This window comes from Oncorhynchus gorbuscha, linkage group LG05 (assembly GCF_021184085.1).
Source record: "Oncorhynchus gorbuscha isolate QuinsamMale2020 ecotype Even-year linkage group LG05, OgorEven_v1.0, whole genome shotgun sequence".
Taxonomy (NCBI): domain Eukaryota; kingdom Metazoa; phylum Chordata; class Actinopteri; order Salmoniformes; family Salmonidae; genus Oncorhynchus; species Oncorhynchus gorbuscha.
In genome coordinates this window covers 77,925,842-77,949,646 of record NC_060177.1, presented here as the reverse complement: position 1 = coordinate 77,949,646, position 23,805 = coordinate 77,925,842, and the positions used below count along the sequence as shown (strand labels likewise).

General features: G+C 42.9%; 1 protein-coding gene across 1 annotated transcript; it reads left to right on the top strand.

Moving 5' to 3' along the window:
* Positions 1–22,195, top strand: LOC124035262 (fibroblast growth factor 10-like). Its single transcript, XM_046348710.1, has 3 exons — positions 1–1,367; positions 16,206–16,309; positions 21,179–22,195. Exons 1-3 carry the CDS (start codon positions 752–754, stop codon positions 21,368–21,370), a joined length of 912 nt encoding a protein of 303 aa, XP_046204666.1. The 5' UTR covers positions 1–751; the 3' UTR covers positions 21,371–22,195.
* Positions 22,196–23,805: the final 1,610 nt, after the last annotated feature.

The following is a 23,805-nucleotide window of genomic DNA, read 5'->3' as shown; positions in this document are numbered from 1 at the left end:
GAGAGGAGTCCACTCCACACTCATTCATGGAGAGAGAAAGAGAGGAGGACATGTCTCACAGGCACCCACTGGCCAACCAGGACTTAGCACTACATTTTGTTTGACCATCTCTCTCTTTTTAGTGAAATATAGAAACGTGTGGAGGGTATCTGGCAGCAGTGAGCTGTTGAATGTTTGGGCCTTAGGGGACAGAGGGATGAGCCTGGAGAAAGTGTTATAGTAGAATGTCCCTATGCCAGTGGACCTTTCATTGTGGGAGTAGCCATCTAAGGATTTCTGGATTGGAATTAAATTCAGCACCAGGAACAGCTAAGGACAGAAGAACAGTTTCAAAAGTGGAACATATGATGCCTGCCTGGTTTGTCATTGGAATACACTGACGGCAATTACACTGGCAACAATACGACGAGTGGGACAATAGGCTGTTTTATTTATCGAGTTGTATTTGTCTTAACTGATCTACCAGGACATCAGTATAGGAACAAAAGTGAAAGAGAACATTGGAATACATGGACTTTCAGTACAATAATTGCTCTAGCTACCAAAAGAAAGGCAAGGAGACATTGATTTTCAACCCAGATAGGTATAATTGAGGAGGAAATCTCTTTTGCATATAGACCTGGTAGACTAGGTACCAGAGAGGCCCATTTTCCAGGAGGGCTCCCCTCCCTGACCTCCCAGCCTCCCGTTGTCCCCAGCAGCATGTCCCAGGCTGTGAGGTTGCTTCTAGCCCTCCCCACACCATTCTACCATGACCACATGGGCTGCTGGAGGGAGTACGGCTGTCACTGCCTGGGCCACCTCTGGGTCCAGGTTTAGGTCTGGCTCTGGGTCCAGGTTTAGGTCTGGCTCTGGGTCCAGGTTTAGGTCTGGCTCTGGGTCCAGGTTTAGGTCTGGTTCTGGGTCCAGGTTTAGGTCTGGCTCTGGGTCCAGCTTTATCTCTAGGTCCTTCTTTTCCAGCCTGTCTCTGTCTCTGCTGCTAGCACTGCTGCTCGCCCTTTCCCTCCCTGTGGTTGTCTGCCATCAACCTCTCTACAGAGGCAGGCTCCAGCCAACCAGCCCCAGGCTCCAGTTCCCCAGTCTCCAGCCCCACAGCCCCCAGCCCCCCAGCCCCCAGCTCCCCAGCTCCAGCAGCCCTTTTAGGGCGCCAGTGAACAGTTCCCTGGCTGCATCCAGGGTAGGAGAGACTGGGGAAACTGGAGGTCCCTTTGAAGGTATTAGGATTCCGCTGGGGAGGCACATACGTAGCTACAACCACCTGCAGGGAGATGTGCGGCGGAGGAAGCTCTTCTCCTTCCAGAAGTTCTTCCTGCGGATCGATACAAATGGCAGAGTTAATGGGACCAAGAGCAGAGAGGACCCCCTCAGTAAGTAACCACGAGTGAGTTTTTCAATTAGTAGGAGAGCAAAAGAGGGGAAACAGAGGTTCAACCATAGTGTATTGAAAATAAACCATTGTGTTGTCAGGGCTTTCCTCACTCTTCACTACAGAATATCATACAAATTACAGAAAAAAGGGAAACAATTTCAAATGATTGACTTGTGTTGAATAACTTTACTGTTATGTTTGGAAAGAAAGGTTTCCAGCAGAATGTTTTTGCATTGATCATCAATACGGCATGTTGAATCTAAATTGTGGCAAGATCTGTCTCCCAGCAGTACCTGGACATTCTTAGAGCTAGGCTACACATTCCTGACAAGAAGCTTCTTTCTGTATCTACCAGACGTCCCTGTGATATCTGTCCTGTCGTAACATTCCGTACAATGATGGTAGCTCTAAGATGATTAAAACAGGAGGGGTAGATTACCAACCTGTTATCTGTCCGTATTCACAGCCCAGGGTCAACAGTACTGATAACAGCTAGACAGGAGCAGGACAGGGGATAGGAGAGGATATGTCAATCACTAACATGCTCCCACACACAACCAGTCCGCTTCGTTTAAGTCCACACATGTTGTACATAATGCTGATGCCGTGTGGTTTATGATTAATAGAGTATAATGTAAATATGATTCATTTACAGAGGTACAGAAACATGAATGCATATGTTTAGTACTCATGCCCTATTCTCACAGTACAGTTATTCCAGTGAGATACGTGTGAGCCTATCTGTGTGCGGGCATCCACGTGTGTGTGTGTGTGTGTGTGTGTGTGTGTGTGTGTGTGTGTGTGTGTGTGGATGTAGCAAACCAAGCAACCACCACCAGAGACACATCTGCTCACTTAACCTACACCCCCCCCCTCCCATCCCCACCTACACACACCACCCCCATCCCCACCTACACACACCACCCCCCATCCCCACCTACACACACCACCCCCCATCCCCACCTACACACACCACCCCCATCTCATGTATATGGAAGTCTTTAACGTTTCTCCTAGGCGTTCTAAACCACAAAATGAATCAAAGAGGCTTATGGGAAAGAGTAAGGAAAGGCACCATTGGTGTTTGTTTTGACAAGAATATGACAGAAATGTCTTTATAGACCTAAACTTGTATGTAAATGTCTTTATAGACCTACACTTGTATATAAATGTCTTTAGAGACCTACACTTGTATATAAATGTCTTTAGAGACCTACACTTGTATATACATTTCTTTAGAGACCTGACACTTGTATATACATGTCTTTATAGATCTACACTTGTATATAAATGTCTTTAGAGACCTACACTTGTATATACATTTCTTTAGAGACCTGACACTTGTATATACATGTCTTTATAGACCTACACTTGTATATAAATGTCTTTAGAGACCTACACTTGTATATAAATGTCTTTATAGACCTACACTTGTATATACATGTCTTTATAGACCTACACTTGTATATACATGTCTTTATAGACCTACACTTGTATATACATGTCTTTATAGACCTACACTTGTATATAAATGTCTTTATAGACCTACACTTGTAAATAAATGTCTTTAGAGACCTACACTTGTAAATAAATGTCTTTAGAGACCTACACTTGTATATACATTTCTTTAGAGACCTGACACTTGTATATACATGTCTTTATAGATCTACACTTGTATATAAATGTCTTTAGAGACCTACACTTGTATATACATTTCTTTAGAGACCTGACACTTGTATATACATTTCTTTAGAGACCTGACACTTGTATATACATGTCTTTAGAGACCTGACACTTGTATATACATGTCTTTATAGACCTACACTTGTATATAAATGTCTTTATAGACCTACACTTGTATATACATGTCTTTATAGACCTACACTTGTATATACATGTCTTTATAGACCTACACTTGTATATACATGTCTTTATAGACCTACACTTGTATATACATGTCTTTATAGACCTACACTTGTATATACATGTCTTTATAGACCTACACTTGTATATACATGTCTTTATAGACCTACACTTGTATATACATGTCTTTATAGACCTACACTTGTATATACATGTCTTTATAGACCTACACTTGTATATACATGTCTTTATAGACCTACACTTGTATATACATGTCTTTATAGACCTACACTTGTATATACATGTCTTTATAGACCTACACTTGTATATACATGTCTTTATAGACCTACACTTGTATATAAATGTCTTTATAGACCTACACTTGTAAATAAATGTCTTTAGAGACCTACACTTGTATATAAATGTCTTTATAGACCCTTCATTTCTATATACAGTTGAAGTCGGAAGTTTACATACACTTAGGTCATTAAAATGTGTTTTTCAACCACTCCACACATTTCTTGTTAACAAACTATATTTTTGGCAAGTCGGTTAGGACATCTACTTTGTGCATGACACAAGTCATTTTCCCAACAATTGTTTACAGACAGATTATTTAATTTACAATTCACTGTATCACAATTCCAGTGGCTCAGAAGTTTACATTCACTAAGTTGACTGTGCCTTTAAACAGCTTGGAAAATTCCAGAAAATGATGTCATAGCTTTAGAAGCTTCTGATAGGCTAATTTACATAATTTGAGTAAATTGGAGGTGTATCTGTGAATGTATTTCAAGGCCTACCTTCAAACTCAGTGCCTTTTTTGCTTGATGTCATGGGAAAATCAAAAGAAATCAGCCAAGACCTCAGAAAAAACAATTTTGACCTCCACAAGTCTGGTTCATCATTGGGAGCAATTTTCAAAGGCCTGAAGGTACCACGTTCATCTGTACAAACAACAGTACCGAAGTATAAACACCATGGGACCACACAGCTGTCATACCGCTCATGAAGGAGACGCGTTCTGTCTCCTAGAGATGAACGTACTGGGGTGCGAAAAGTGCCAAACAATCCCATAACAACAGCAAAGGACCTTGTGAAGATGCTGGACGTAACAGGTACAAAAATATCTATATCCACAGTAAAACCAGTCCTATATCGACAACCTGAAAGGCCGCTCAGCAAGGAAGAAGCCACTGCTCCAAAACCGCCATAAAAAAGCCAGACTACGGTTTACAACTGCACAAGGGACTGGTGCACTTCACAAAATAAATGGCATCATGAGGAAGGGAAATTATGTGGATATATTGAAGAAATGTCTTAAGACATCAGTTAAGTTAAAGCTTGGTTGCAAATGGGTCTTCCAAATGGACAATTACCCCAAGCATACTTCCAAAGTTGTGGCAAAATGGCTTAAGGAGAACAAAGTCAAGGTATTGGAGTGGACATTACAAAGGCCTGACCACAATCCCATAGGTCATTGGTGGGCAGAACTGAAAAAGCGTGTGTGAGCAAGGAGGCTGTCTTGACCATAGGAAGCCTTTATTTTCTATGGTAGAGTAGGTCAGGGCGTGACTTGGGATTTAGTCTAGTTTATATTTTCTATGTGGGGTTCTAGTTTTTTTTTCTTTGTTGGTGTTTTGGTATGATTCCCAATTAGAGGCAGCTGGCTATCATTGTCTCTAATTGGGGATCATACTTAAGTAGCATTTCTTCACCTTTGTGTTATGGGATATTGTTTTGAGTAAGTGTGTGTAGCACCTCTGTTGTCACGGTTTGTTATTTCGTTTGTTTGTTTTGCTAAGTTTCACTATTATATAATGTGGAACTCAACATACGCTGTGCTTTTGCCCGCAAAAGCAAGGAGGCCTACAAACCTGACTCAGTTACACCCGCTCTGTCTGGAGGAATGGACCAAAATTTACCCAACTTATTGTGGGAAGCTTGTGGAAGGCTACCCGAAACGTTTGACCCAAGTTACACAATTAAGGCAATACTACCAAATATCAATTGAGTGTATGTAAACTTCTGACCCACTGGGAGTGTGATGAAAGAAATAAAAGTTGAAATAAATCACTCTACTATTATTGACATTTCACATTCTTAAAATAAAGTTGTGATCCTAACTGACCTAAAATAGGGAATTTTTACTAGGATTAAATGTCAGGAATTGTGAAATTTAGTTTGAATGTATTTGGCTAAGGTGTATGTAAACTTACGACTTCAATTGTAAATGTCTTTAGAGACCTACACTTGTATACATGTCTTTATAGACCCTACACTTATATGCATGTCTTTATAGACCCTACACTTATACATGTCTTTATAGACCCTACACTTATACATGTCTTTATAGACCCTACACTTATACATGTCTTTATAGACCCTACACTTATATGCATGTCTTTATAGACCCTACACTTATATGCATGTCTTTATAGACCCTACACTTATACATGTCTTTATAGACCCTACACTTATATGCATGTCTTTATAGACCCTACACTTGTATACATGTCTTTATAGACCCTACACTTATACATGTCTTTATAGACCCTACACTTATATGCATGTCTTTATAGACCCTACACTTATACATGTCTTTATAGACCCTACACTTGTATACATGTCTTTATAGACCCTACACTTATACATGTCTTTATAGACCCTACACTTATACATGTCTTTATAGACCCTACACTTATACATGTCTTTATAGACCCTACACTTATATGCATGTCTTTATAGACCCTACACTTATACATGTCTTTATAGACCCTACACTTATATGCATGTCTTTATAGACCCTACACTTATATGCATGTCTTTATAGACCCTACACTTGTATACATGTCTTTATAGACCCTACACTTATATACATGTCTTTATAGACCCTACACTTATATACATGTCTTTATAGACCCTACACTTATACATGTCTTTATAGACCCTACACTTATACATGTCTTTATAGACCCTACACTTATACATGTCTTTATAGACCCTACACTTATATACATGTCTTTATAGACCCTACACTTATATACATGTCTTTATAGACCTACACTTATACATGTCTTTATAGACCCTATTATACATGTCTTTATAGACCCTACACTTATACATGTCTTTATAGACCCTACACTTGTATACATGTCTTTATAGACCCTACACTTATACATGTCTTTATAGACCCTACACTTATACATGTCTTTATAGACCCTACACTTATATGCATGTCTTTATAGACCCTACACTTATACATGTCTTTATAGACCCTACACTTATACATGTCTTTATAGACCCTACACTTATACATGTCTTTATAGACCCTACACTTATACATGTCTTTATAGACCCTACACTTATACATGTCTTTATAGACCCTACACTTATACATGTCTTTATAGACCCTACACTTATATGCATGTCTTTATAGACCCTACACTTATATGCATGTCTTTATAGACCCTACACTTATACATGTCTTTATAGACCCTACACTTATATGCATGTCTTTATAGACCCTACACTTATACATGTCTTTATAGACCCTACACTTATATACATGTCTTTATAGACCCTACACTTATATGCATGTCTTTATAGACCCTACACTTATACATGTCTTTATAGACCCTACACTTATATGCATGTCTTTATAGACCCTACACTTATATGCATGTCTTTATAGACCCTACACTTATACATGTCTTTATAGACCCTACACTTATACATGTCTTTATAGACCCTACACTTATATGCATGTCTTTATAGACCCTACACTTATATGCATGTCTTTATAGACCCTACACTTATACATGTCTTTATAGACCCTACACTTATACATGTCTTTATAGACCCTACACTTATATGCATGTCTTTATAGACCCTACACTTATATACATGTCTTTAGAGACCTACACTTGTATAAATGTCTTTAGAGACCTACACTTGTATAAATGTCTTTAGAGACCTACACTTGTATACATGTCTTTAGAGACCTACACTTGTATACATGTCTTTAGAGACCTACACTTGTATACATGTCTTTAGAGACCTACACTTATTCATGTCTTTATAGATTTTACACTGTCTTTATTTGACACTGAGGCAAATATGCAATGAATTTCAAAGTGCCTCTTTTGGGTGTTTATGACATAGTGAAGACATTGCTAGACCGACCGTTGTTCTAAAATGATCGGAGGGTTCAACTTGAAGCTAGTAGGTGTTAACTTATTGAACCCTTCTATTGTCTCATCATTACTCCTCACAATTCTTTATACTACAGGCAATTATACAGTTATACTAGCACATACAGTGGGGAGAACAAGTATTTGATACTGCCGATTTTGCAGGTTTTCCTACTTACAAAGCATGTAGAGGTCTGTAATTTTTTATCATAGGTACACTTCAACTGTGAGACGGAATATAAAATAAAAATCCAGAAAATCATATTGTATTTTTAAGTAATTAATTTGCATTTTATTGCATGACATAAGTATTTGATACATCAGAAAAGCAGAACTTAATATTTGGTACACAAACCTTTGTTTGCAATTACAGAGATCATACGTTTCCTGTAGTTCTTGACCAGATTTGCACACACTGCAGCAGGGATTTTGACCCACTCCTCCGTACAGACCTTCTCCAGATCCTTCAGGTTTCGGGGCTCTCGCTGGGCAGTACGGACTTTCAGCTCCCTCCAAAGATTTTCTATTGGGTTCAGGTCTGGAGACTGGCTAGGCCACTCCAGGACCTTAAGATGCTTCTACGGAGCCACTCAGTTGCCCTGGCTGTGTGTTTCGGGTCGTTGTCATGCTGGAAGACCCAGCCACGACCCATCTTCAAAGCTCTTACTGAGGGAAGGAGGTTGTTGGCCAAGATCTCGCAATACATGGCCCCATCCATCCTGCCCTCAATACGGTGCAGTCATCCTGTCCCTTTTGCAGAAAAGCATCCCCAAAGAATGATGTTTCCACCTCCATGCTTCACGGTTGGGAGGGTGTTCTTGGGGTTGTACTCATCCTTCTTCTTCCTCTAAACACGGCGAGTGGAGTTTAGACCAAAAAGCTCTATTTTTTGTCTCATCAGACCACATGACCTTCTCCCATTCCTCCTCTGGGTCATCCAGATGGTCATTGGCAAACTTCAGACGGGCCTGTACATGCGCTGGCTTGAGCAGGGGGACCTTGCGTGCTCTGCAGGATTTTAATCCATGACGGTGTAGTGTGTTACTAATGGTTCTTTGAGACTGTGGTCCCAGCTCTCTTCAGGTCATTGACCAGGTCCTGCCGTGTAGTTCTGGGCTGATACCTCACCTTCCTCATGATCATTGATGCCCCACGAGGTGAGATCTTGACTGGAGCCCCAGACCGAGGGTGATTGACCGTCATCTTGAACTTCTTCCATTTTCTAATAGTTGCGCCAACAGTTGTTGCCTTCTCACCAAGCTGCTTGCCTATTGTCCTGTCACCCATCCCAGCCTTGTGCAGGTCCACAATTTTATCCCTGATGTCCTTACACAGCTCTCTGGTCTTGGCCATTGTGGAGAGGTTGGAGTCTGTTTGATTGAGTGTGTGGACAGGTGTCTTTTATACAGGTAACGAGTTCAAACAGGTGCAGTTAATACAGATAATGAGTGGAGAACTGGAGTGCTTCTTAAAGAAAAACTAACAGGTCTGTGAGAGCTGGAATTCTTACTGGTTTGTAGGTGATCAAATACTTATGTCATGCAATAAAATGCAAATTAATTACTTAAAAATCATACAATGTGATTTTTTGGATTTTTGTTTTAGATTCCGTCTCTCACAGTTGAAGTGTACCTATGATTTAAAAAATGACAGACCTCTACATGCTTTGTAAGTAGGAAAACCTGCAAAACCTGCAAAATCGGCAGTGTATGAAATACTTGTTCTCCCCACTGTATTAGTAATATACTGCTGTATATAATACTAATCTTTTGCATGAAGTGACCAAGTTTATCTTTGGGTTGGGTTTGACTGCAGTAGCAGGGGAGGGGTACTAATTCATGAATGACATAGTTGAACATCATTGTGGTCACATCAAAGCGGCTAGTGTTCAGTATCAATGGTGCTGCCACAAAGTCATTTCCTGGGGGGGACTGGGGACAGTGTGGATTATCTGGCACACTATCAGGTTCACAGGGCAAGAGATACTACAGGAGAGCAGCTCCAGTCTCTGCTCTGGCCCAGGGCCTAGACATGATCCCTGGGATGATGTCCTTTGTAGCCCCTGAAAATGACACAGCATCAGGTTTTTGGCATTGATTCTGTGGCAATGCCCAGTTAAACTCTGGGTTGATAGAAAATATTAACATAATAATGGTTATACTGTATGAATAAAACTAGAAAAGGACATTTCCCAAAAATATATGTTAGTTTGTTCTTACTATCAGCAAGTATGTGGCAATCTTTTCATAGATAATGTAAAATCATGCACTGATTTTTTTGCACTGAAGCATATCTGGAGACCAAGTTAGTAGTTTTAATTAAAAGCATCTTCAATCTTTCACTAGTCATTCTTATTACTCCTCCTTTTTGGAGATATGGTTTTGGTTCAGTTTGTTTTTGTCCAAGGCTGAGACCCGAACTTTGAAACCTGGTTACAGCATAGTAATGAGTGAGGGGGAACAACTGGTATTGTGTTTGAACTACCAACCTTGCTAGCAAAGATCTCAACAGATGTAGAGGTGGTGGTTTTGGGGGCTGTTTAAGAGCATGTATCCAACCTCCCACAGATTTATGGGGATGCCTGTGAAAAACTTTCCCACATGTCGCTCCATCGTGCTGGGATTCTGCTGGGAGCTTTTACAGAGGGCTGGAAGTGATTCCCGGGCAATATGGAGCTTTGTGAAAATAAGCGCATTTAACTAAAGCTACACATTTAAACGGCATCAGCTTAAAAAAACAACTCGACAAAACTGTGTTTATCGGTAACCTGGTTTGCTATATTGTTGCATCTCATCACATTTGAAAAGCCCAAAATATTTTGAATACACATTTACTGAGAACAGTAATGGTGGACTCGACCAGTTCTGAGGCTCTAACAGATGTGTGGCGGCGGACGAATTAGTCTAATTACTCCAAGCTGGGATGGTGTGAGTGTGAGCTCAGCCTGCCAAGAGCGCAGGAGGGAAATATAGGAGGCCACCAAATGTGTTTGTGTCTTTCTCTCTGTGGGGAGTCATGTGTGCTGAGGTGCCTCCTGATTGGGACTGGCATGTTCCTCATTCGCACGCACGCATGTGTGTGTGTGTGTGTGTGTGTGTGTGTGTGCGATTGTGTGTGATCGTGTGTGTGTGTGTGTGTGTGTGATTGTGCGTGTGTGTGTGTGTCCCTCAGAAGGGAAACCACAGCCAGTACTCTAAGGGACACTGAGATAAGAGATGTGAAGATGTTTATGGACGTGGAGAGGGGCAGGGTATGAACAAACTAATTACGTTCAATGTGGTCCTCATCTACATTACAGATGATTGGTTTCATTCCCATATTTCAACATGACGATACAGTTGGAATGGTTTCAGATATCTAAGTAAATGTTTTCCTTATTCTTAAATCAAGTTGGCTACAGTGTATCTGTACTGTAAACTCTGTCCCATTTTTTTTAGAAGAGGTAACTTCCAGTTACCCTAAATAGACATGTAAAATGGCGAAATCTACCTTTTACCTGGCAACCCACTGTGAAAAATCTACCTTTAACTGGCAACCCACTGTGGAAAATCCACCTTCAATTCACATTGGCATTGTCTGCACCTACTCCAACACACCATTTACTGCAGTAACTACAAAACAGAGCGTATCAAATGAGCCACACATTAGGAGAAAGTGTCCAGCATGCAACTCATTTTCCACTAAATAAACAGTTGGAAATGTGTGGTTGACCCACGGCCATGATTTATTGTGTGGTGTATCAGAATCACCACTACATAACACACAGTGTCACACTGTCACGCCTTGGTCATTGTATCTTGTGTTTTTGTTATATGTTTGGGTAGGCCAGGGTGTGACATGGGTTTATATGTTGTTATTTCGTATTGGGTTTGTATTAATTGGGAGTGTGTATTATTAGGGGTGTGTCTAGTTAGGCTTGGCTGCCTGAGGCGATTCCTAATTGGAGTCAGCTGATTCTAGTTGTTTCGGATTGGGAACCGTATTTAGGTAGCTTGAGTGTGTGTTGTATTTCGTGGGTGATTGTACCTGTCTTAGTGTTAGTCACCAGATAGGCTGTATTTTGTTTCACTTGTTTGTTGTTTTTGTATTTTCAATTATTTCATGTACCGCTTTATCTTTATTAAAGGTCATGAGTAACCTACACGCTGCATTTCGGTCTGCCTCTCTTCTAACAGCAGACGAAGTTCATTACAGAATCACCCACCACGATTCACAGACCGAGCAGCGTGTGAACTGGCAGGATCTGAAGGAGGACGATATGGATTATACGAAGTGGGAAGAAATCGACAGGTGGGCATCGGACCCAGAGCGAGTGCAAGAGCCCGCCTGGGATTCCCTACAGCAATGCGAGGAGGGCTATACACGGATGGAATCGAAAAGGCGAGGAGGGCTATACACGGATGGAATCGAAAAGGAGAGCACGGCTATACAGAGCGAAAACCTTAGGTAACGGGGGAAAGCGCAGAGAGAGAGTGGCAGAGTCAGGAGTCAGACCTGAGCCTACTCTCCCTGTTAATTGTGAGGAGCAGCAATATGAGGACTTCTGGTCTTGGGAGATGATATTAGACGGAAAAGGACCCTGGGCGCAGCCGGGAGAATATCGCCGTCCCAAGGAGGAAATAGAAGTAGCTAAAGCGGAGAGGCGTGAGTATGAGGAGGCAGCACTGCGACGCGGTTGGAAACCGGAAAGTCACCCCAAAAGAATTATTGGGGGGGGCTAAAAGGGAGAATAGTTATGCCAGGTAGGAAACCTGTGCATACTCCCTGTGCTCACTGTTGGGCTAGAGAGACCGGGCAGGCACCGTGTTATGCTATGGAGCGCACGGTGTTTCCAGTGCGGGTGCAGAGCCAGCTGCGACTCATACCAGCCCTTCCTATTGGCCGGGCTAGAGTGGGCATCGAGCCAGGTAAGCTTGGGCAGGCTCGGTGCTCTAGAGCTCCAGTGCGCCTGCACGGTCCGGTCTATCCAGAGCCACCTCTACACACCAGTCCTCCGGTAGCAGCTCCCCGCACCAGGCTTCCTGTGCGTGTCCTCGCGCCAGTACCACCAGTTCCAGCACCACGCACCAGGCCTCCAGTGCGCCTCGCCTGTTCAGCACAGCCAGTGCTTTTCTCCCCTCCTGCGCTGCCGGAGTCTCCCGCTTGTTTAGCGCAACCAGAGCTGTTCTCTTCTCCTGCGCTATCGGAGTCTCCCGCTTGTTTAGCGCAACCAGAGCTGTTCTCCTCTCCTGCGCTGCCGGAGTCTCCTGTCTGTCCAGCGCCACCAGTGCTCCCAGTCGGCCCAGCGCGTCCAGTGCGCCTCGCCTGTTCAGCGCAGCCAGAGCCTTTCTCCTCTCCTGCGCTGCCGGAGTCTCCTGTCTGCCCAGCACCACCAGTCGGCCCAGCGTCACCAGTCTGCCAGGATCCGCCAGAAGTGCCAGTCTGCCAGGATCCGCCAGAAGTGCCAGTCTACCAAAATCTTCTAGATCGGCCAGACAACCTTAATCATCCAGGTCCACCAGCCAGCCAGGATTTACCGGAGCCTACTACCTGCCTGAGCTTCCTCTCAGTACTGAGCTTCCTCTCAGTACTAGGCTCCCTCTCTGTACTAGGCTCCCTCTCTGTACTGGGCTCCCTTTCAGTACCGAGCTTCCTCTCAGTACCGAGCTTCCTCTCAGTACCGGGCTTCCCCCTCAGTACCGGGCTGCTTCGGTCCCGGGCTGCCCCTCTGTCCCGGGCTGCCCCTCTGTCCCGGGGATAGAGAGTTGCCCCTCTGTCCTGAGTTGCCCCTCTGTCCTGAGTTGCCCCTCTGTCCTGAGTTGCCCCTCTGTCCCGGGCTGCCCCTCTGTCCCGAGCTGCCCCTCTGTCCCGAGCTGCCCCTCTGTCCCGAGCTGCCCCTCTGTCCCGAGCTGCCCCTCGGTCCCGAGCTGCCCCTCGGTCCCGAGCTGCCCTCCGGTCCCGAGCTGCCCCTCGGTCCCGAGCTGCCCCTCAGTTATGTGGGGATCAGGGTGAGGACTATTAGGCCATGGTCGGCGGAGAAGGTGGATTATCCTAGGACGCGTAGGGGAGGAACTAGGACATTTATGGAGTGGGGTCCACGTCCCGAGCCAGAACCGCCACCATGGACAGACGCCCACCCGGACCCTCCCTATGCTCTTGAGGTGCGTCCCGGAGTCCGCACCTTAGGGGGTGGGTTCTGTCACGCCTTGGTCATTGTATCTTGTGTTTTTGTTATATGTTTGGGTAGGCCAGGGTGTGACATGGGTTTATACGTTGTTATTTCGTATTGGGTTTGTATTAATTGGGAGTGTGTATTATTAGGGGTGTGTCTAGTTAGGCTTGGCTGCCTGAGGCGATTCCTAATTGGAGTCAGCTGATTCTAGTTGTCTCGGATTGGGAACCGTATTTAGGTAGCTTGAGTGCGCGTTGTATTTCGTGGGTGATTGTACCTGTCTTAGTGTTAGTCACCAGATAGGCTGTATTTTGTTTCACTTGTTTGTTGTTTTTGTATTTTCAATTATTTCATGTACCGCTTTATCTTTATTAAAGGTCATGAGTAACCTACACGCTGCATTTCGGTCTGCCTCTCTTCTAACAGCAGACGAAGTTCATTACACACACATTTGGTGTTGAGTGTTGTGAGACGTAATATGTTGAACAAAAAACACATTTGTCCTAATGGCTTCGGTTATTTTTTTTCCGTTGTAGATATCATTCCTGAGTGAGCAAGTAGACAGTAGTGCTGAACATTAATCATCAAAGACTGAGTGGATACGGGTGGCTTTTCTCTATAGAGAAATGCTGTAGAGACTGTGTATATGTGTGCACAATGCTTGCTCGCAACAATATGCACACCTATGTGTGTGTGTGTGTTCTGTGTCCCAGACACACACTTGATTTTTAAAATTGTATTTGTATTTTTTATTTATCCTTTTTTTTAAACTAGGCAAGTCAGTTAAGGACACGTTCTTATTTACAATGACGGCCTCCCAGGGAATAGAAGGTTAACTGCCTTGTTCAGGGGCAGAACAACAGATTTTTACCTTGTCAACTCAGGGATTCAATCTAGCAACCTTTCAGTTACTGGCCCAACGCTCTAACCACTAGGCTACCTGCCGCCCATATAAGTCATCTCGCCCCAGCCTCCGGTGTATGTGTTTGATCAGTGGTCATTGAGGTCTTTCTAATCCTCCCCTCCCTGTCTTTCTGTCATGGCTCATCTGTCCTCCTCTGTTCTCTCTCCTTTCATCCCGGCATGTTTACAGAGGGCCCAGAAACAGCCTTAGATAGTCTTACATCCTCACTCGATACCTGACACCTAATCCCTTACAGAAGCAACTCTCAGATCTTCAATGGCCGTTGTGTCATGGTCCCCACCACCACTTCACCTGTCGGTGTGAACCTGTTTGAACTGGAAACTAATGCAGAGGTTACCTCACTGATGTGGAGACAGGGATGTAGGTCACAGTATATTTCGAAGGGCACTTTTTCCAGGACACCTGCCCCTTCAAGTTCACACGGCACCTTTGGACGGTCTGACCACAAACAAGGGAGCTTGACAGTGACAAAGGCGGCTCCACATACTCATCAGGGACGAAGGAGGGGAACTGCTGTGGCAGTCTGATCAAAGGCCATCGTCACGACAACTCCCTGTAGCGTGTGTGTGTGTGTGTGTTGTGTGTGTGTCAGGATAGGATAACAACACCACACGGGAAGTATGGAGAGGAAGTGAAGGAGGGTGTCAGGAAGTCAAACATACCATAGGAACCAGAGAGGGGCCATTAACACACACCAGCGTCAGATTAGATACATGTGTGTGTACGTGCATGCGTGCGTGTGAGAGTGTGTATGTATATTTACACTGGGAATTGGTGGCTTATATTCCAAATGAGCCAAACTATTCATAAATAAATCCAACCTGCTTTCATTATAATCCTCATGCCAAATTAGTTATTAAGCTGAAGTCTGTTCTTCTGTGTAGACTGTGGCCCTACATAGATGAAGCACGCTTATATGGGTGATATGAAGGATGGCTGGATGGATGGATGAAAACTCTACCCTACAGTTTTAAGAGATTAGTCAGGCTTTTCTCTGAAAATCAACTAAAGTATTAGAGGGACATAAATATGACTGACAATATGACAGTTGGCTATGAACTAGAGTATTAGAGTAACAGAAATATGACTGACAGCATGACAGTTGGCTATGAACCCACAGGATTTCAGATAGAGGCTTTCTAAAACACATCTAGATTATTTTGTCTTGAGAAAGGCTCTACACTATAAACACAATTACTCTTCGGATCAACGTGATTATTTTTTACTTCAGCTGGTTACAAGTAAATCAGTTAATTTTTCTCAATTAAAAAAAAAGTACATATATTTGATGAAACCAAATACATGATACAATGCCAACTGTTATATTTGATTATTAACAAACTTATATTTTAACTGGCAATACTTCTTTTGTACACATTTAACTTACTTTTCCCATTTGGTTAAACCTAATAAACAACACAAATACAAACAAATATTTCATGTAAGGAGGGACAGGCAGACACTCCTGATAGTTCTTATCTCTTATCTTTATGACTACAGCAGATCCAGAAAACATAGCTTCTATGTACTCTGCCTCTGTGTTCTGATCTGGGCCAACGTTATGTCTGCGGTCTGCCTTAAAATTCCCTGCCTGAACGGTTACACATTTCCCCTAAATCCTCCCCTATGATGAATATAAATTATTTATAAAAGGTTTATCACTTGTTTCTAAATTATTATACATGTTATTTTGTGTGTTCTCAGGTATTCTGGAGATCACGTCGGTGGATGTGGGGGTGGTGGCTATCAAAGGCCTGGGCAGTAACTATTACCTGGCTATCAGCAGGAAGGGTGAGCTGTACGGAGCGGTCAGTATCCGAGTCAGCGGTCATTTAACCAGCCTCAAAGACAGACACTTAGATTCCTTCAACTTTATCACAAGAGTTCTTATCTTTGGAGCTGAGTTCACTTTTAACTAATGGTGCAGTGGAAACTATCAGAAGTTCAAAGAGCACCCCATCCAAACCAAGTGCATATGATTCAAAGAGGAAATTGGAGGTCAGCAAGTAATGACTATAGTGCTAAGTGACACAGACATTAGAATATATCACATCTATCACTGTAACCGATTTACATAACTAACTATTTCTATTGAATGTACCCCTCTAGTACATGGTACCAGTACATGGTACATATTGACTAAGTTGAATTGGGTTGTTGTTAGACAGTAGTTGCCAAATTATTCTTGTCACTAAGTATTGTTTATTTATTTTGTTTTTACATTTGGACACTTGAATGAGATGGTGCATGTCAAGAGATTTAATCCTGCAAAATGCAGATAAATAAATACAGTGTACAGTGCATTCGAAAAGTATTGAGACCCCTTGACTTTTTCCACATTTTATTACGTTACAGCAGTGGTCACCAAACTACGGCCCGTCAGCACATTTGGCCCGGCCCTCTGAACAATACCAGAGACGCTATCGAATTTTTTTCCTATTTGGCCTCCAGAAAAAAAATCCTAGGCCCGGCCCTGTCAAAGAGAGAACGGAATAATGGCGAAAAGGTTAGGTAAGAGAAAATTTGATTCAGAATGCAGGGTATTTAACCTGCAGTGGACAAACGATTATTTTTTTGTTCAATGCAAAGAAAAGGCTGTTTGTCTCATCTGTCAAGAGACGGTGGCGGTATTCAAAGAATACAATCTTCGCCGACACTATGAATCCCGTCACAAAGACAAGTACGATAGCTTGCAAGGCCAAATACGAGCAGACAAACTCTCAAAGCTAAAAAGTGGACTACTATCTCAGCAGAATACATTTGTACGCCAAGCTCAGCTGAACCAGGCATCCGTTCGGGCCAGCTTTCGGGTTGCTAAACTGATAGCAAGAAGCGGTAAGCCTTTCACTGACGGAGAGTTTGTTAAGAAATGTATGGATGCTGTCGCGGAGGAGGTGTGTCCCGAGAAGAAAGATGCATTTAATGCCGTAAGTCTGTCGGCGAGTACAATCACCAGACGCGTTGAAGAAATCGGGAGTAATGTATATGCCCAGCTGCAGCAGAAGACGAAAGAATTTGACTTTTTTCATTAGCACTTGATGAGAGCACGGACGTGCAAGACACAGCGCAACTGCTCATTTTTATTCGTGGAGTTAGCGCAAACTTTGAGATATGCGAGGAGCTGGCAGCCCTCCAAAGTCTCAAAGGGACTACAACGGGAGAGGATATTTTTGACAAAGTGTGCCAAACCATGGAGAAGTTGGACCTGGACTGGTCAAAGCTAGCTAGCATCACGACTGACGGGGCTCCTAGCATGGTGGGCGAAACTCGCGGTCTAATAGGACGCATGAACCGGGAGTTGGAAAAAAGGGGTCTCACCGCCCCGCTACGAGTCCACTGCCTAATTCACTAGCAAGCACTGTGCTGCAAAGTGTTGACGTGGGATTCTGTAATGAAGGTTGTGGTGTCGTGCATAAACTTCATCAGAGCAAAGGGACTTAAACACAGGCAGTTCCAAGAATTCCTGTCTGAACTGGAGTCTACGCACGGAGATGTGCTGTACTACACAGAGGTCCGATGGCTGAGCCGGGGCAGAGTTTTGAGGCGTTTTTACGAGCTGCTACCCGAAATTAACGTATTTCTTCATTTAAAAGACAAAACGGTCCCAGAGCTGATCGACCCAGAATGGAAATGGCACCTCGCATTTTTAACAGACGTGACAGAAATACTTAACAGCCTTAACTTGTAGCTACAAGGCGAGGGGAAACTCATTTGCGACATGTATTCACACATACAAGCATTTGAGGTGAAATTAGCGCTGCTTTTGGAACAAGTGAAAAAGCGCAACTTCGTCCATCTTCCTGCTACCCAAAACCTGTCGACTGAGAACCCAGCGGTCCCGTTCCCAGCTGAAAAGTGCGTGGAAGCACTGGAAATGCTGAAGGCGGAGTTCGGTGTGCGATTCAGTGAAAGAAATCCGTCTTTTTCAGAACCCCTTTGTTGCCGACATTGATGAAGCCCAGCCTTCATATCAGTTTGAGTTGGCTGTTACAGAACTGTGATGTTCTGAAAGACGCATTCAAGCCCAACAGTCTCATTGACTTCTATGCCGCCCTCCCAAACGACACATATCCAAACATCAAAAAACACGCAATGAAAATGTCCACAGTTTTTGGCAGCACGTATATCTGCGAGAAAACCTTTTCTCGCATGAAACTGCTGAAAACCCCGATGAGATCAAGATTGACAGATGAACATTTGCATCAGTGCTTGAGACTGGCTGTAACTAGAATGGAACCTGATATTCAACTTCTCACCAGCCAGATGCAGGCCCACAGTTCACACTGATGAACATACATAGGTAAGCTCACTTTTCTGACTTGAATGAGTCATTCTGAGCATAAACAAATATAATCATAATAAAATCTACTAGGATAAAATCCATCTTTACAACCATACTGGTAGTGAAATGTATTGTGCGGTGTAGGTGCTGTATCACTTAGTTCAGTTTCTCAACCTGCTTCTTTTGTGGTTTTCACAGGGAAGTTGATGAGAGAGAGAGCTGCAAACAGCGGTGTCTACAAGCCTACTGGAACCTACAAAAGGATTATAAGGAAGGAACACAAGAAATTTAAGAGACTGCTCATATGTGTCAGAGAGATTCTGCTCTGACAACTGAGCTGAACTTTTATCTGTTAAGATTGTGCATGGCACGACAGAAAGTTAATGTTCCATGGCTTTTTTTTCTATGAAGAACCCAGAGAGAGTTATTTAGTTATTATTTATTTCCTGTTTTTTTCTGTGAAGAACTCAGAGAGGGTTATTTAGTTATTATTTATTTCATTAATAGTGTTATTATTTGTTTCCTGACTTTTTTTCTGTAAAGAACCTGGAAAGGGTTATTTGGTTATGTGTGGCTTTCTGGAAAACAATACATTTTTTAAGCTCCCCTACGATCGTCACACTTTTTCTGTTACAAACTGACACCGGCCCCCCATCAGAGAAGGGAAAAGTTATGTGGCCCTCACAGGAAAAAGTTTGGGGACCCCTGCGTTACAGCCTTATTCTAAAATTACTTTTTTCCCTCATCAATCTACACAAAGCAAAAAAAGGTTTTTAGAAATAGTTGAAAATGTATTAAAATAAAAAGTCTTCAGACCATTTGCTGTGAGCTCAGGTGCATCCTGTTTCCATTGATCATCCTTGAGATGTTTCTACAACTTGGTTTGAGTCCACCTGTGGTAAATTCTATTGATTAGACATGATTTGGAAAGGCACACGATTGTCTATTTGAGGTCCCTCAGTTGACAGTGCATGTCAGAGCAAAAAACAAGCCATGAGGTCAAAGGAATTCTCCGTAGAGCTCAGAGACAGGATTGTGTCGATGCAAAGATCTGGGGAAGGGTACCAAAACTTTTCTGCAGCATTGAAGGTCCCCAAGAACACAGTGGCCTGAATCATTCTTAAATGGAAGACGTTTGGAACCACCAACACTCTTCCTAGAGCTGGCCGCCCGGCCCAACTCCGCAATCGGGGAAGAAGGGCCCTGGTCAGGGAGGTGGCCAAGAACCCGATGGTCACTCTGACAGTGCTCCAGAGGTCCTCTGTGGTGATGGAGGAACCTTTCAGAAGGACCACCATCTCTGCAGCACTCCACCAATCAGGCCTTTATGGGACAGTGGCCAGACAGAAGTCACTCCTCAGTAAAAGACGCATGACAGCCCGCTTGGAGTTTGCCAAAAGGAACCTAAAAGGAGTCTCAGACCATGAGAAACAAGATTCTCTGGTCTGATGAAACCAAGATTGAACTCTTTGGCCTGAATGCCAAGTGTCACATCTGGAGGAAACCTGGCACCATCCCTAAGGTAAAGCATGGTGGTGGCAGCATCATGCTGTAGGCATGTTTTTCAGCAGCAGTGACTGAGAGACAAGTCAGAATTGAGGGCAGGATGAACGGAGCCATGTACAGAGAGATCCTTAATGAAAACCTGCTCCGGAGCGCTCAGGACCTCAGACTGGGGCAAATGTTCACCTTCCAACAGAATAACAACCCCAAGCACACAGCCAACGCAGGAGTGGCTGAGACAACGCAGGAGTGGCTTCGGGACAAGTCGCTGAATGTCCTTGAGTGGCCCAGCCGGAGCCCGGACTTGAACCTGATCGAACATCTCTGGAGAGGCCTGAAAAGAAATGTGCATCGACGTTTCCCATCCAACCTGACAGAGCTTGCTAGGATCTGCAGAGAAGAATGGGAGAGACTCCCCAAATACAGGTGGGCCAAGCTCGTAGCGTCGTACCCTAGAAGACTCTAGGCTGTAATCACTGCCGAAGGTGCTTCAACAAAGTACTGAGTAAATAGTCTGAATACTTATGTAAATGTGATATTTACATGAGTAAATGTGATTTGATTTTGATTGATTTCAGTTAGATTGATGAGTGGGATTTAATACAAATCCATTTAAGAATAAGGCTGTAATGTAACAGAATGTGGAAAACGTCAAGGGGTCTGAATGCTCTGTAGAAAGGTTGAATACATACCTGGAGACAGTTCAACATTGATATATTTTATATTTGGACTCTTGTATGAACAGTACATTCACTATAAATATAGTATTCTCACATCCTTTGCTAGTGTATGCACTTCACCATTGAAAATAGTTGACTCCGTATGAAATGTGTTGAGTCAGTATCCAAATACATATGAGAATGTATCCCAGTAATGTCGTTTGTTCTTCCAGAGAGAGTTTGGCATTGACTGCACACTGAAGGAGCGTATTGAGGAGAACGGCTATAACACCTATGCCTCAGCCGAGTGGAGGAACAAGAAGAGACAGATGTTTGTGGGGCTGAGTGTCCACGGGAGGCCACTGAGAGGGAAGAAAACAAGGAGGAGGAAAAGGTCCACCCACTTCCTCCCCACCATGGTGTGATGAAGAAGAGCATTTCACTGTACTAAACATACCCTGTGGGAGAGCTATTCAGCACTGAACAATCTTTCAGATAAAGATTTTTTTTTTTAAATGTACTATAATCTAGACAGAGAGCATCTGAACTATACCATTTCCAAAAGACATATTTTCTCTAAGGAAGGTAATTAACTGTGCATATACTCCCTGCTTTTGACTTTCGTTGAGATGGTTTATTGGTTTGAGGATGTGCAGTGCTTTCTGTGGCACAGGGTGAAATTTGAATCATATTCTGTGCTAAATCATTGGAAAGATGTGGACTGAAGGAGGGTGGGACATGTGGGAACAAAGTAGGACGCTGTTTCACACACCGCGTGGATGAAGTGAGGAAGCACTGGCTCTGTGTATCCCAAAAAACGATTGAACTGTTGTTCATGGTCCTCATTCTCATTTCAATGATCTGAACATTCTTAAATGAAGAAGAAGGCCTAAGAGATCGCTAAATGCAGGAAACATGTATATAATTGAGCAAGATCCTCGTGGTTATGAGATCTTGGAACCATATCAAAAGTGAATACAGTGAAAGGAAACACTAATGTATGATATTTAACCACTGAGTTTTGACTGTGGTGAAGTAAATAATTTATTTTGTGTAATATTTAACTGAAGGTGGAAAGAAGGTGAACATTTCATTGCATTCTTTACACCTTATGTCTGTGAAGTAAATAACATACATTTGCTATTTCCTCCTCGGTATCCAAATGTTCTCATGTTCATCAATAAAGTCTGCAACTGAAACTGGTTGACAAATCTGACAAATACACATATGATTGAGAATGTGACCCAATAAATGAGATCCTGTTATGTAGCTCAGTTGGTAGAGCATGGCGCTTGTAAAGCCAGGGTAGTGGGTTCAATCCCCGGGACCACCCATACGTAGAATGTATGCACACATGACTGTAAGTCGCTTTGGATAAAAGCGTCTGCTAAATGGCATATATTATTATTATATTATTATATTATAATACAATAACACTGAAAGAACGATCAGAATGCTTGGTGTCTCAACTACGGTTAAAGTAGATATATTCTAAGGTGACAGGTTATGGTAAAAGGATGAAAACCCACAGCACAGAGACCCAGTGTGGTTTTCAGGTCGCGCTGAGGAACTATTCTTCAGGCTGACTGAGGTAGGTAATGACAAAAGGCAACCATTACAGGCTCACCACATATTCCATGTGGCAACCGTTGCACTAATGATTAGAGTTCCCAAACAAACTGGAAACCACATGAAAATGGAAGGGAGATAGCTACACTGGTATGGGATTACATGCACATTTCCCAAATGGCAGGAGACCTTGGGTCACATGGATACTGAACAAGCAAGAATCACTTGTTTCAGACAGTAAGTAATGTGAAAAAAATGTAATAGCCTGTAGATCTCACATTTCTGCATTGTAATATCCAACATCAAGCACTATTTAACAACATCTGTTGCAGGGTATGTGGGATAGGAAGTGTGTGTGTTTGAATACCAGAGCAGACAAGGTGAAAAATCTGCCGATGTGCCCTTGAGCAAGGCACTTAACCTTAATATGCTCCATGGGCGCCGTACTATTATGGCTGACCCTGTAAAACCCCACATTTCACTGCATCTATTTGGCGTATTTGACAATAAAACATACAGTTGAAGTCAGAAGTTAACATACACCTTAGCCAAATACATTTAAACTCAGATTTTCACAATTCCTGACATTTAAACTTAGTAACAATTGCCTGTCTTGTGTCAGTTAGGAACACCATTTATTTTAAAAACGTGAAATGTCAGAATAATAGTAGAGAGAATTATTTATTTCAGCTTTTATTTCTTTCATCACATTCCCAGTGGGTCAGAAGTATACATACACTCAGAATTTGGTAGCATTGCCTTTAAACTGTTTAACTTGGCTCAAACATTTGGGTAGCCTTCCACAAGCTTCCCAAAATAAGTTGGGTGAATTTTGGCCCATTCCTCCTGACAGAGCTGGTGTAACGGAGTCAGGTTTGTAGGCCTCCTTGCTTGCACATGATTTTTCAGTTCTGCCCACAGATGTTCTATAGGATTGAGGTCAGGGCTTTGTGACGGCCACTCCAGTACTTTGACTTTGTTGTCCTTCATTTTGCCACAACTTTGGAATTATGCTTGGGGTCATTGTTCATTTGGAAGACCCATTTGCGACCAAGCTTTAACTTCTTGATTGAGGTCTTGAGATGTTGCTTCAATATATCCACATAATTTCCCTTCGTCATTATGCCATCTATTTTGTGAAGTGCACCAGTCCCTCCTGCAGCAAAGCACCCAAACATCATGATGGCGTTAGAATGGTGTTCTCCGGCTTGCAAGCCTCCCCCTTTTTCCTCCGAACATAACGATGGTCATTGTGGCCAAACAGTTATATTTTTGTTTCATCAGACCAGCG